The 14962-nt window shown below is 37.0% G+C and overlaps 1 protein-coding gene across 1 annotated transcript in view; it reads right to left on the bottom strand.

Moving 5' to 3' along the window:
- LOC110091836 (serine/threonine-protein kinase BLUS1) overlaps positions 1-14962 on the bottom strand; it is a 103736-nt gene that overhangs the window by 71091 nt on the left and 17683 nt on the right. Inside the window, exons 6-8 of the mRNA XM_020816085.2 lie at positions 10575-10643; positions 10206-10376; positions 10051-10116 (exon numbers count right to left, since the gene is read on the bottom strand). Coding sequence (XP_020671744.1) covers positions 10051-10116; positions 10206-10376; positions 10575-10643 — 306 coding nt within the window. The remainder of the gene's footprint in view (positions 1-10050; positions 10117-10205; positions 10377-10574; positions 10644-14962) is intronic.

Here is a 14962-nt window from a genome sequence, read left to right as displayed (position 1 = left end):
ATATGCCAATCTTCCTTGTAATGAACGAAGTTGTCTTAAAGTTTTTGGAGGTGGCATTTCCACTATCGCTTGAATTTTATCGAGATCAATTTCGATCCCTCTATAGCGTACAATAAATCCGAGAAATTACCGGATAACACACCAAAAACGCATTTAAGCAGATTCATTTTCAAATTGAATTTTCGAATTTTTTCTAATACAATTTTGAGATCATTTACATGTTCATGTTGATCTTTGCTTTTTACAACTAAATCATCAACATAAAATTCTACATACTTATGGATAAAAACATCAAAGATTCGAGTCAACACTCTTTAGTAGGTAGCTCCAGCATTCATCAAGCCTAATGGCATTACTTTGTAGCAATATATGCTAATGGGGGTTCGGAATGAGGTATGTTTTTCATCCTCTGGATCCATTTTAATTTGATTATAGCCCGATGATCCATCCATCAATGAGAACATGTCATGATTCGATGTGTTATTGACCATAAGTTCTGCATTGGGTAGTGGAAAATCATCTTTTGGACATGCTTTGTTTAAATCCCGGTAGTCTATACCGACACGAATTTGACCGTTCTTTTTCTTTACTGGAACGATATTGGCGATCCAACTAGCATATTTCTCTTCTCAAATAAAACCATCTTCAATAAGCTTCTTGGTTTTATCAATGACTTGTTCTTCAATTTCAAGTCGCATTCGCTTGGGTGCTTGCTTAACAAGCGGTATTTTTGTATCAATGGAGAATTTATGCACTGCCACATCTAGTGATAAACCAAGCATTTCAGTGTAGTTCCATGCAAAACAATCTTTATATTCGAGAAGTAACATTTTTAGCCCCTCTGTTTTGTCTTGCGAGAAGTTATCTTCTTCAGTACCCAAGTTTATTTCTTTGAACTCATCCACTATAGCTTGGCCACCTTCTTCAAATTCTTTTGGAGCTTCTTTCAGATCCACAATTAGATCTTCAGCTTGATTTTCGGGTTCTGGTGATCCCTCCTTGTCTGTTATATTGTAGGAGGTCGCATGTGTAAGGCGTGGATGTTGAGGGTACTCAAGATAATGATAGGATGCTGCTTGTGTAAGATGTGAATGTCGGGCATATCCAAGACCCCATGTTGTAGACAAACCATTGCCAATAAGCTTTTGTTCTTGCTCATTATGCCAAAGCTTTCTGAAGTAACGAGCTTGCTTGCGTATTTGCACGAAGAATATTCTTCTTTTTATCAACTTTCTCATAATGGGTGGAGGATATTGAGAAATAATTATCCACATATTTTCATTTTTCGTTTCATGAGTAGCATGATGTGATATCACCCTTGATTCGTAGAAAATGGATCCATGCTCATTGAGACCTCTTTTGGGGGGAACATAGAAAGATTTTTAACATGTATATGTTTGTATTTGGCAAGGTAGTCAATGTTTTGGAATATGCTGCCAGCATATACACTATTTTGATGATATATGTAGATATTTGTTCTTCTTCAGATACCCTTATCATTGAAATTGATACTTTTTGCAATTTCTTAGATATGGAAGTGGGTCCTGGGTCCCCTTCCTCCTGAGATTCCATAGTAGCCTTGGGCTGGTAAAGGAATTCTTATTCTCCTTCGATGATCGGTTTGCTTGAACATCGTATCTTGTTTGTATGATAAGCTTCATAATCAAAAGGGATTGCGGATAGTTCACTCTTTCTTTTTCCTATAATCAAGGGTTTGAAAGTTGTAGAGATATCATCCTCTTCGGTATCACTACCAAGATGAGGTACTGAGCAAATTTGCTTTGATTTATTCTTGTCTTTATCTTTCAATTTTTTCTTATCCAACATAACGGCTTGAATTCTTGGAAGTTCATTGCCTTTTGACTTCTGAGCTATAAAGTACTTGGCGTCATCCTAAATTTTGACTTTGTGCACCAAGAATGGTTGTTCATCCCCATCAATACGATATTCTTCATTATCTCTAATGTATTTCATACATTGATGAAGTGTTGAAGGCACTATACCATACTCGTGGAGCCATGGTCTTCCAAGAAATGCTTTGTATGATGCGTTAGAATCAATGATGTAAAATGTCACTTATGTATTAAGTTCCCCAAAGTTCAGAGGCAAAATCAAAGATCCCAGGGTTCTTTGCCCTTTTTCGTTGAATCCTTGTAGAAACATCATGCTTCTGTTCAAATACTGGACATCCATGGTCAATCCTTTGAGCGTTTTGAGGCTCATTAGATTAACATAAGAGCCTGGATCAATCAAAATTCTATTTATTTCAATATTGTTACTCTATGCCATAACATATAATGGCCAATTATGATCTGCAGTTCCAGAAGCATATCACTATCACAGAAAGTGATTGTAGCAGTATTATGTGTATGCAAAGCTTCTTTCAAGTTTTGCTCAGCAAAGAATGCCTCATACTGTTCAGGATTTTACAAAGCCTTAATGAGTATTTCCCGAAGGTTCTTAGACATCAGAAGGGCGTCATAGACACTCAGCAATACAGGTAATTTGCGGAGATGTGATAATATGTTGTAATCCACATTTGCACTGGCCACCAAGGGTTTAAGAGGCCCTTGTGGAATAACGGCCGCATTGAGTTGAATGTTCTTCTCTTTATCACTTGTTTTCTATTGAGGTGGGAAAACCTATTTTCCACTTCTCAGCTGGATTTGTGTCACCTCTGAAAATGAACTAGCTTCAGCTTGAAAATTTTTTTAAATTTTTGTATCATCAACTTCCTCGAAGTCTGAGCCGCTTCTAAGTTTTGGACATTTTTCTTTACGCATGTTCTTTCTCTTATGATCACTTTTCTCATCGGGAAAATATAATTCTTCATCTGAATCAGTGAAAGGTGCTGGTGTATGATGTACTTCCTTAGAAGGCTTTTTTACGTCAGCTTTATAGATAGCAAGAGGTGCATTGCGTCCTCTTACAGCCCTTCCACCTCATTGATTTATGACTCGGCAAGTCTCAATTGGAATAATCTCTTCCTTTTCTAACTCCAAGTCAAGAAATAAATCAGTCATATATTCCTCTAACTTAACAAGACGCCTTAGAAGTTGCTGATATTCATCGATGAAGTCGATGTATTTTTGAATCACAGTTTTCTGCCTTATTAAACTTCTTCTTTTCTTTCTAAGATTTTGATCTAGGTTTACTTTTCCCTTTTTGATCTTTGAAATATTTCAAAGGTTTCTTCTTGCTTAAACTGGGTCCTCCTACCACTGGGTTCTTTGAAGAAAGAAGTCTTGGACCAACTTCCAATTCTAACGCACTCTTACGACAAATGCCTTCAATGGCCAATAGGACATTCATCATCTGTTTAGTTTTTTTTTAGATAAAGGTCTCTCAACCACCTTCATCTTCCTGGGGTGCTTTCTCTTTCTCATTCTCTGTGCTTTGACAAGGTGTAGAGGAGATAACATTGATTTTCTCCCTCTTGGGATTGACAAGAACACTATTAGAAAGTGTAAGTTCACCATTCTGATAATTTTTTTCGACCCAATCTTTGAATATGAAAGTCCTCGATTTAGTGACACTTATGATCCTATGATACGGATAGTAATTGGGATCATCAGTCAAAATAGCCTGTTCTGGTCGGCGGGACTCTGGCAATTGAAGGCCGATTTTTAGGGCTTACCTAAAAATCTTTTCCGTACACTTCTTTCTGAAAGAATACGGCTTGTTAATTTTCTCCTGCAAGGTAGGAGGCTTCTGTCTTTCTTTTGTTTGTTTCATCATCTTCAGTGGATTCATTGAATCCTCTTTTTCTTTTTTTTTCCAAGGAAGACGGGAATGTGGTATTCACCTCACTTCTTTTTGGATCATACATCATGATCTGTTTTCCTTTCCCTGATGGATTATTGTATAGTTGAAGTCAGCACTTCTAGGCCTAGGTAACCTTTCAAATATGGCTACACGATCAAGTAACTCCTGGAATGTATTGATTGTAGTCATCGCCAGATATGGAGCCATATATCATCTATGTTTCCAAGTAATAGCTCAACAGCATGCTTCTTAGTGAGTTGTTGCTCGCATTTCATGCTGAGATTTCTCCACCTGGTTATGTAATTGGTAACTAATTCCTCTCTTTTCCTTTTCTCAAGAGCGAGGTCAGCGATAGTCACCTTTTTTGTTGTAGTGGCAAATCTTTAAATGAACGTCATCCCTAATTCGGTGAATGTTATTACTAAGTCATTGGGTAACTCAGCATACCATTCAAAAGCTGTACCTGTTAAACTACTAACAAATTGGCATAGTAACAGAGCATCATTGCCTCCTGCATTTCTGCAGGTAGCTTTGAATTGTGTCAGATGTTGACGAGGATTTGCAGTACCGTTAAATAAATTGAACTTTGACACTATATACCCCTTTGGATATTTTCTTGATCATATTCTGCCGGATATGGACGTCCTTTCCCAACGAAGGCTTCGATAGCTTCAGAAGCAATAGCTGCTTTAACCTTTTGACTGATGAGATTCTCAATCTGAGATTTGCTGACCGTTTCATCTTCCTTAGAAGCTATCAAAGTTGGCTCCAATAGCTCTTCTGATCTTCTGTCAGAAGTAAGCAGCACATCAGGAGTGGTTTGAACATTCCCTTGAGTATTTGCTACGGGTGGTTGACTAGCTGTAGCCAGCATGCCTAGTTGACCAAACAATTGTTTCATCATGTTACTTATCTTATCAAGACGAGCGTTCAAATGATGGATTTCTTGATCTTTCTTCTGTTGCATTAATTGCATTTCTAATTGCAATCTCTTTACAAGTTCAGCTCTTTCTCCTCAACTTCTTCTGGTTGGGGAGCTCTATTCACAGTTGTTGCTTGTTCTTGGTCTTCTCGTAGTTGTTCTTCATTTTGCAAATTCAATGCTACACTTCTACGAGTATATCGCTGATTAGCTCGATCAGGTATATGATCAACCATCCGGACAACTTCAACGTCCATGGGACAAATACCCTCTTCCATTTCTTCTTCATTATCAAAGTAATTATCATATTCATCCAACTCGGGACCGCCGCTTCCAATGTATGGATGAAGAATCGGAGTATTTTTTGTAAACATGACAGCTTTCATCTTTTAGTATAATCAAATCAACAGAAGTCTCCTTATTATGGAACAACCTCTGGACATGAGATTTAAGTTGCCCTTTGTAGATTTCTTTATCAAGATCATCTTTCTGAGCTCGAGTATATTTGGGTCTTTTTGAAACCCAAACTTGCTGCCTTCTTGGAGTCACATACTGATGACCACCAACATTGGAATGTACTTTTGAATGACCAGATTAATGATGCCATTGTCGGGGCCTTCGTTCATCATATCTTCTACTACAGTCTCTTGCATTCAGACTATTAGAAGGCTCTCCCGACTATTTTCTTTCATAATATGGGTATCGACACATATTAGGATAGGATTTTCTTGGCACTCGATAGTATGGAGGACATTTAAACTCCTCTCTATAAGGTCTTGTTGAAAATTTATTATTCTGAGAATGAACCACATTTGAGAAAATAACTTCAGTAACAGATTTCCTCAATCTTCATTGTAGATTTTTATCTTTAACAGCCTTCAGTATTTTGTATATTTTGGAAGAGGTAGATTCTTCCGTTTTTTGTGGTGATGGTTGCTGACGTGAAGTCTCCCATAAAGACTTCTTTAATTTACCCTTGTTATCATTTATTTTTACCCATTTTAACGATTCAAAGCTGTTATCAGTGGGTACATTCGCCTCTAACTGCGGCGATGATTCTTGAAGTGCATTGGGCACCCAGCCATTAGCTCGTAAGCGAGCGTTAGCCTTTCTTCTGGCTTTCCTGGAAAGCTTAGCACTTGCATCAAGAACTTTAGCATTGTACTCTTCAGGCACTTCATCCTAAATTATGTTCTGACCAATCATATTCATACCAACAGATTGCAACTTGGGATCAGAAACTTTCTTTTGAATCACTGGAGCAGCAACAGGTGCCATGGAGAGTCTTGAAAATACAGAGGCCCTCTTGGGAGCCTTCTCATCAACAGCTTCAGTAACAGGATTCTTAGCGACACCTTTGGAAGTAGGTAAGCTTAGGGGTGTCAATTTCGGGTAACGGGTCGGGTTCGGGTCAAACCCGAAATTGACCCGGCACTATTCGGGTTCGGGTCGACCCGACCCGTTTTTGCAAACGGGTCAATTTTCTGGACCCGACCCGCTTCGGCGGACGGCGGAACGCGGGCGCGATTGCGAGGGCTCGCGGCAACGGGGCTGGCAGGCAGGCGAGCAGGCGGCAACGGGGCAGTGGTCGCGCACTCGTGCAAGGGTCTGAGGCAACTGGGCGGGGTGCGCTCGACTGCGCGACGCGAGGCGGGGCGCGCTCTACTACGCGAAAATCGGGAGCACTGGACTGCGCAACGCGGGGCTAACGCGAGGCCGGAAGCCTGGTTTATGTGTTATTCCGGGTCAAATCGAGTCATTCCCGAGTTTCCGGGTCAACCCGAACCCGACCCGATTTTGCAAACAAGTCGATTTTTCAGACCCGAACCCGACCCGCTTTGGGTTCCTGTCAACCCAAACCCGAAATTTTCGGGTCGGGTTCGGGTCGGGTCCATTATTGACAGCTCTAGGTACGCTAACAGTATTCCAGGAAGAAACTGTTGGAACTACATCACTTCAGAAATAGTTCCGAACTGAATGGTTGCTCCAGCATAGCCTGTGTTCAGAACAGCTTGAGGGAACTGCACTCTGGCTCCCTAACCCAAGTACACAGTCATGAAGGACTTTACATGAGTCATATTATCAACCTGTCAACATAACTTATAGGGATTAGAGTCAACATGAATTCTGCTGGAAAAGAAAATACAAAACTGCGTTGAATAAACATCTATATTTGTTTTTAGATGTTTCATTATTTGAGACTAAATATATATTATCTTTTCATCCAAAGATGGAGAGAAAAGTACTCCCCAGCGAAGTCGCCAGAAATCTGTTGGCTCAAGAAAAATGATACGAATGTACGAATCCCGCTTTGCAGCTGTAGGATTCCATCTCCCTTAAGTCAGATTGAAATTAACCAGATTTTCCCTCAGGTAGTGTCAGGGTTTAAAGATCTGGGGTCCTTACTTTTATTTTTATCTTTTATTACACATTTTGATTCCACCAACAATTATTTTTATAATTAGAAGCTTTTTCTTTTCCAAGCACATACTACGCAATCGTCTTAATATCACTAGTTACCTTTTTTCCATATAACATTAACTTCTTCATGAACAGCCCAAATTTTGAGATCTTGAATCTCACTCTAAAAAATATTTTTATTAGCATTATTTAAATGCCCCCATCTATCTAGTATAATATTTTATTTTATTTTTCATATTTCAGCCTTCAATCTTAGACTTAAATGACCCCTTCATCTTAAAGTCCAAAATCAATAAGCGATGTTGAGTACATAAGCTTTCATTTGAAATGACTTTACAATCTTTGTAATCTAAATGTTCTATTTTCTATGTACAAAAACCTTATGTGGACATGCGACACTAATCTAGTGAGTAAGTGGTGTTTCTTTCTCACAAGTTGGACTAGCAATCCAGGAAGACACTAATTCCATGGCATGATCTAAATTCAATTCAAAATTTTGGATACAAACTAGATCAACAGAAGTAGGAACGGCTAACAATACATTAGAAGCAAGGCTTTTATCATAAGAACATTCCTCATTGCTATCGTTACTATGAAGTTTTCATAATTTTGGCTGCCCTGAAACATCCTAAGAAGCTATGACCCAACTTTTGCAAGAATGATAATGAATGTCTTCAAACTCTACCTTCTGTCAATACTCATTAATTGTATTTCCAATCCATATATCTTTTTGCAAATGGACAGTAACATCCATTTCGACTAGTACCCTAGTAATTGATTAACTGAACAGCTTGGCAGTAACATCTATGTGGAATGGTTTATTAAAAATTGAACTAAGAGAGAACATAATGGATTAGTTTCAAAAACGAATTCAAAGATATGTTGTTCCTTCAAATATTCAAAAATGGGCATAGCAAACGCATTAGAAATCCATCCACAAAATAATCTGCCATGACTCTGTGAAAAAACTATATACTAGGATGGGCCCATGAAAACTTACCAACAAGAGAAAAAAAATCAATGCCAACTTAAAGGTCTCAACAAACAAAATGACAGTTGATTTATCTTTAAAGGAGCATGGTAGCTTGTAGTGATGTCTTATAGGCCCTTGCAACAAAAAATGAAGGGAAATGAAAGGAGTCAAGCTAAGGCAATGACCACTATTCCCCATAACAGCCTCAACAAAAGATTGAGGAGCAGAAATAGATTCCACAATGAGACAAGCTTTAGGAGTGGGTGTATCAACAAGCATAACAATACGGCAACACCAAATAGCGGTCAGTGGAATGGATGAAGTGAGGACCAAGAATAAAACGTACCCGAAGGGATAAGAAATTCACATCATTCATTTTCTTCGGATGCTAAAACTATATCTTCCTCAAGAACACTTAGGAGCTTTTTTTCAGGTTGCTTAACAAATGGGTTTCCATTATCATGAAGCCATGGATGACATGCATATGCTGTATAAATTTTGTGTTGCATGTTTCCCGCACTAAGTAAAAAAAAAAAAATTTGATAAATACGGTTTTTGAAAAGTTAAGCTAAGGAAAAATATTATCAAATGAAACCTTTGCCTCGATAGGTAAAGTTCAATGTTCAGATTTACAACACTCTAAATATTGTCTGAGGCAATTCTACAGAGAGTTGATCAAGACACTGACATACAGGAAAAAATAATCTGGGTGAATGGTCCACAATGCATCATCATCAAGTTTATATCAAGATAACATTTTTTGGTCATCAGACAGGCTACATAAAAAATTATAAGGGTTTGTCATAATTTCAAAAGAAATGTAGTGTGGCAAATGTGCAACAACTATTATTTTAACAACATAAGGACACAACAGATTCTTACCAATATAACTATTGCAAAACCAAAACATGTTGCAGAAGGAAGAAGTGACTGTGCTGTAATAATCAACTTTCGGTAGAAAAGGATTCGACATTTCAACTTTTAACCAAATATATTGACGTCAGTGTTAGGCATAGCTACAACAATTATTTTTTCCATTCCCTGCTGCAATTTTTTCTAACCAGAAAAAAAAAATCAAAATAGGTGGCCAATTTAATCCCCAAGTATCACATTGTTTCAATTTAGTCTCTCGACTATATAAAATTGATCAAAAATGATCTCTCATATTATAATTGTGATATTAAATTAATTCCAATTAAATCCCTCAACTATATAAAATTGAACCCAATTTAATCACAAAGAGATCATTTTGAATCGAGTTTCTTAAATAAAGGGAAGCAACATGATAACCTAGGACTAAATTGCCAATTTACAAATAGTGGGAGGTTATTTTGAAGTTTTACCACCTATTCATAAAAATCCCAAAAGAGTCCCAGTAAAGTTGAATTCCTACCTTTACGCAAAACAAAAAAGCTAATAATATTACTACTAGTATGATGTCATTTTCTTGAAAAAAATTAGTAGTAAATCTAAAGAATGAATTAGGACAGAAGAATAAATAAGCATTGAATTTAATAAATTTTTTATAACATTTCAAGAAATTGGCACACAAGAGAAGAAAAAAAGAAAAAAAAAAGAAGGAAAATTAGACACTCATCAGTGCTTTTAGTATAGTTTCAACAGCTATTTTTGTCTTTTCCTGCTGCTCTTTCTTCTAGCAGTAAAGTTGATTTATAATCATAAGAAAAAATAGAAGAAAGCTAACAATATTTTCTTACCACTAACATGTCATTTTCTTCAGAAAGCTGGTATCAAATCTAAAAATGATTTCCGACCAAGGAATAAGCAAGTGAATATCGAAGTTACCTTATTTTTCCTTATAGCCTTTCATGTGATTGGCACAGGAAAAAAAATATATAATAGAAAATAGAATAAAAACCAGCAGCAACAAAGAAGCAAGTTATTTCAATTCAATGCAAGAATGCTTAGTAAGCATACTGGTCATCATAAACATTAATGAAGTATGAACCTGTGATAATGCTTCCTGTTCTGCTGAAGGCATTTTCTTCAAAGCTAGTTGTGCAGCATCTTTGAGCTAAATATATATATATATATATTTCATTTAGAAAGAAAATTTTTATGAAATGAGGGACACAAATATAAGCCACATAGTGGATGAATTACCTGGAGATCCTTTACACGGTCCCAAAGGGGTGGTAGATCTACCAAAAGGCTTTTCACTGACAGCTCTGGAGGCTTTGCATTTTTGAAAAATGAGTGCTTCAACAATTTTTCAGCCGTTGGCCTTTTTGTTTGATCTTTGACCAAGCACATTGCAACCATTTCTTTAAAAGACTGAGCACAGCTGAAAATTCTTTATTAGAAAAATAATCAAGACATACTCCAAAATGTAATCACACAATTCTTCTACAAAAAATATGAATCTCATCATGTAGACCATGCCAGAGATTCCAAAAAAAATAAAAAGTAAAAAGACTAAATACATTGACATTAATATCAACCATATCTATAGCTAAAAGGACCCCATAGTACCTTCGAGAACCTTTTATCACGATCATAATCAAGTCCAGGAGGAGCATTTTGGAGTGTCATCAATAGCACCTATAATCACAGGTAACAAAAGTCATTTTCTTTTCTGAAATAACTAAGGAAATCTTTAGAATTATCACAATCTAGATCACTAGAAAGTTTATTGACTTTCTCTGAAATCATGAAGGAAAATAAACTGCTGGCACACCTTATTTTTATCAAAAAGTATATTTATAACTTTCTATAGAGAGGATTTAGAAATCCAAAATTGGACAAAAGCTATGAGCAGCATTCTTCAAGTATACATGAGAAGGAGATTCTATAGATAATTGCCTAGGCAAGGATATAAAAGTTGAATCTAGTCTAGTGTAACAACCCATATATGCAAGAAAATCAATTATTGGCCTCCTTATAAATGTTTTTCAAGGTAAGGTTTGTAGAGGGACAGATGTTGATAAATTATTTGAATCCAAAGTGAAGACACAGGGAAATGCACCCAACTTGTCAACCAAGGTCATAAGAGTGAGTCTGATTTCACCTAAATATGGCGAGCATTCAATTTGTCAGTCTCGAACTACTGAGATCTCCAAAGATAATTGGTTGTTGTAGGTAGGAGAAGATGACAACAAATGAAACGGCCAATGCAATCCTGAATCAACCCACTAAAATTACAATTACCAAAATAATTTGACAAAAGCCCTGTCGATATTAAATTTAATAAAAGCACTGGGATGGCCAAGTCCATTTCACTGGGATCAAGTTCCTTCAAAGGCAAGTTTTGATATGGGGAGTCCCAAAAACAGTAATATCAAGCTCAGTAGATCTCTGGACAAGAGATGGGGAGACCAAGAGTTATTTCAAGAAGTAATTATTTGATTCTTTGAATGGAAACCTCAAATGAATTCTTATAGTCATATTTTGCATTATTTTGAGCAATCCAAGGCTTCGTTCGGGACAGCTTCGTTACTACTTTCCAAAGCATCTTTCTAGAACAAATATTTCAAGTTCAAGAAATTTTTGTACCAAAAAATTATTTTAGCAAGCAGGAAGAAAACTGTCCCAAACGAAGCTCAAATCTCTTAGCAAATCATACATCTAAAAAAAATCTTGCGCCTATTGAAGAATTTAAGATTTTTGATGTTCCAACAAGTAGCAAGGATAGCAAGAATAATATGAATGGGTACCAACAGCAGACCCACAAGTGGTAGAGTGACACCAAAGAATCTAAGCATGATGTATAAGCCATGAATAGGTAATTGAGGGGCTTGAGAGAATGGCAATGCCTAAATTTGGATGTTAACAAAATTCTATTGGACTCCAACATCTCATTAGTGGGGAGAATAGAATTTAGGAGCTTCCACATGAGCAATTGACACTTAGCAGGTAAGCCAGGCTTCAATAGATGGATAATACTAGGTAAGACCATTTATAAGCTCCAAACAAGGAATAAGCAATCTTAGAGCTAAAATTGCTACTGGAAGTTACAATCTAGTCTACTAAGTCATTGGCCTTAAAAGCTTCAATATATTGGGAGAGGATGAGTTGGGAAACGACCAATGGGATTGCCAAGTGAATAAGCTTGAATCCTAGATGCCAGCACTGATCTAAAAGATCCATAGTATGAGTAACAACAGTTTGAGAGAACTAAATCATTTGTAGAATGGGCCCTCACACAGCTCCCACTAAATGGATATATTAACATTTGCAATGAGTCACCATGTGTTATCTTCTATGATGAATTTTAACTTACACAGCATATTAGATTTAAGAAAAACTTGAGTGTTGAGGGTTGGGTGGATGTTTTTCCACAATATATCGTTAATATGAAGTTGACCCAATAGATGGAAACTTTTTTAAGAAATCAAGAAAATTAAACCCAAAATTCAAGCATTCCACGTCAATTGAAGGTATTTGCATATAAGTTTGGCATATGCGTTCCACAGTTTAGAAGGATACCATTTTGTTCTCACCTGATTGTATTGCCGAAAAATTTGCTTTCTAAATAAATGCACAAATTCAATCAATTCTTAAGCTAAGAAGGTTAGCTCAACTGCCAGGCTGTAATTTTTTTTATAACGTAGGAATTCTTTTCAGGATATTAAAATGCTTTGCACAAAGCGCTCCCAATCATCAAATGACAATTGGCTGGTCAATCAGCTTGTTCTTGAAACACCTAATGCTCTTAGTTAAACGTATTTCTTTATTTCCTTTTCTATTTTTCAAGCTACATAAAACACCCACAGCCTAATATATGATTCTCTCTCTTTTATAATACATTCGCATATAACGACAAATGAAAGTATGTTTAGTGTAGCACAATGAGCACATAAGAGGAACTGGACCAACCATAAGAGCACAAAGAACAAAAAAAAAACTGTTGACAAACAAGGTCAAGGATAATATTTACATAATTTATGGGTGATGTATAAGACTATGTGATTGTAAGTTTTTATTTTTGAAACTGTTGACACAATTTTTATGTCAAATCAACTCGAATTGTGTCAAAATCGGACCCAATCGGGTTCGATTGAACCAGATCAACTCGATCAAGCTTTGTTGAACCTAAATTGAACCAAATAGGACATGAATTGAGCCCAATTAAGCTCAATTAAACTCAAATTAAAACAAATCGCTTCAATTCGAGTTTAATTTCATCAAATTACATTGATTGGACCAAATCGAACTCAAATCGGCTTAGATTTGATTCCAATTTCATAAAATTGACTCGATCGAATTAAAACAAGCTCGATTCAAACTCAATTTGAGCTCAAATAAGTTCCCAAATCAAAAATTCAATCCAATGATTGAGATTGTCTTAGAATCCACTCGCCTACGCCGTTACATTCCTGCCAAATCCTATAGCATGCACTTTAAAGCGGGGGATCGATTATCTTTCTGATTTGTTGTTCGTTCCTGCACTTACCCATATCTAGAGAAAAATGAGAGGGAGAGGATGTCTTAGTCTGGTTCCCTGCTTGCGTGCGTCCAGCTGGGTGAGGGAGAGAGTCTTCTGCATGCAGTTATGTTTCGTGCCCGAGTGGAACCGATAAGGAGTGGGGGAGAGATACTCTGTGCAGCTTATGCGTGCGACTAGAAGAGGCGGAAGAAGCTCTCTTGTGTGGTATCTGAAAGTCGAACCGAGCACAAAAGAGGGATCAAGAGCCTTGTCTCATGCGTGAGTCTTGAGCGGCCAAAAGAACAAGAGAAATACTTGTGTGTGCAACTGGGTGGGTCTGACCAAGCAATTGGGACCTCTTTTATTCTCTACCTGGGCCGATCAAACAGAGATGAGAGCCTTATCTCTTGAGCATGCATGTCCAACTAAAGGGATCAAAACGAGTGCAAATAAAGAGGGTAGAGAACTTCCTATTTATTTATGTTATTTGCTTACTTCTCAAGTTAAAAAAAATTAATAAGGGAGATTAGGAGCTGCTTATTCTCTTCACCATCTTCCACAAATAGCAAAAGGTTGTTATTGTTACTGCCATCCTCATTCCTGTTGAAGGACGTAACGGGGTTGTTGTATAATATTCTACCTCTTCCATCAACTTTGACGAGTTGGTAGCAGTGGAGGCAACATCTATAACTATTTGTAAAGCAAGCACATGCTTCATCCTTTTTCCTTCTCGCTTTTGCAACGCGAGAGCACGTTGGCTAGCCTCAAAAACTTGCTCCGGCGAGGTATATCCCCTAAAATTTACAAAATAAGTCTATTGGTCAGTGGTTGTATGTTTGACGTTCCCCAAGCTCTCAAGTCCTTAGAAAAACAATCCCTATCTCCGCTATCCTCTTGGAAAAATTGTGGAAATCTGGTGATTTCCCACAATTTGCTCTCATGTGAGAGTCAAAAAAGATGGCTATGAAGCCAAGTCCTCAGACTCGTGTCCAATGTCCCTACCTCACATCTAATGCATTCATGTTGGATCCTAGAAGTCACTTACAACAAAACCTAGGCTTTGTAGTCATCGTATTCAAATTTGGTGGTCATACACTTAACCAACTAGATCGCACAATGTTAGGATTTAATTTGCCTTGCATAAAACAAAAATGCTTGTTGTAGGTATTAAATGATGCAAGTTGTGTATCCCTTCCCTACACGTGTCATGCAAAAGTGACACACATGTGAAGGAACTTGTATTGATTAGAACTTGTGAATTTTCTATGGCGTTGTTGGATGTCCAAAATGCATTCGATTGATTGAAAAATCTAACTTGATGTAGAATTTTACATGAATCCCCAAGGGTTGATTTTGCAAATCTTAGAACAAGTAGAGCTAATCAAACTCATCTTGGATATTTTATAAAGCATATAGAGATAATAACAAATAACCCATTGCTCTAATTTACAAAATCTCTAAAATTAGAAACTCACTTTCATATTTTTAATGAACG

This window comes from Dendrobium catenatum, unplaced genomic scaffold (assembly GCF_001605985.2).
Source record: "Dendrobium catenatum unplaced genomic scaffold, ASM160598v2 fragScaff_scaffold_231, whole genome shotgun sequence".
Taxonomy (NCBI): domain Eukaryota; kingdom Viridiplantae; phylum Streptophyta; class Magnoliopsida; order Asparagales; family Orchidaceae; genus Dendrobium; species Dendrobium catenatum.
The sequence above is the reverse complement of the archived record's forward strand: the minus strand, read 5'-3'. Positions and strand labels throughout refer to the sequence as shown.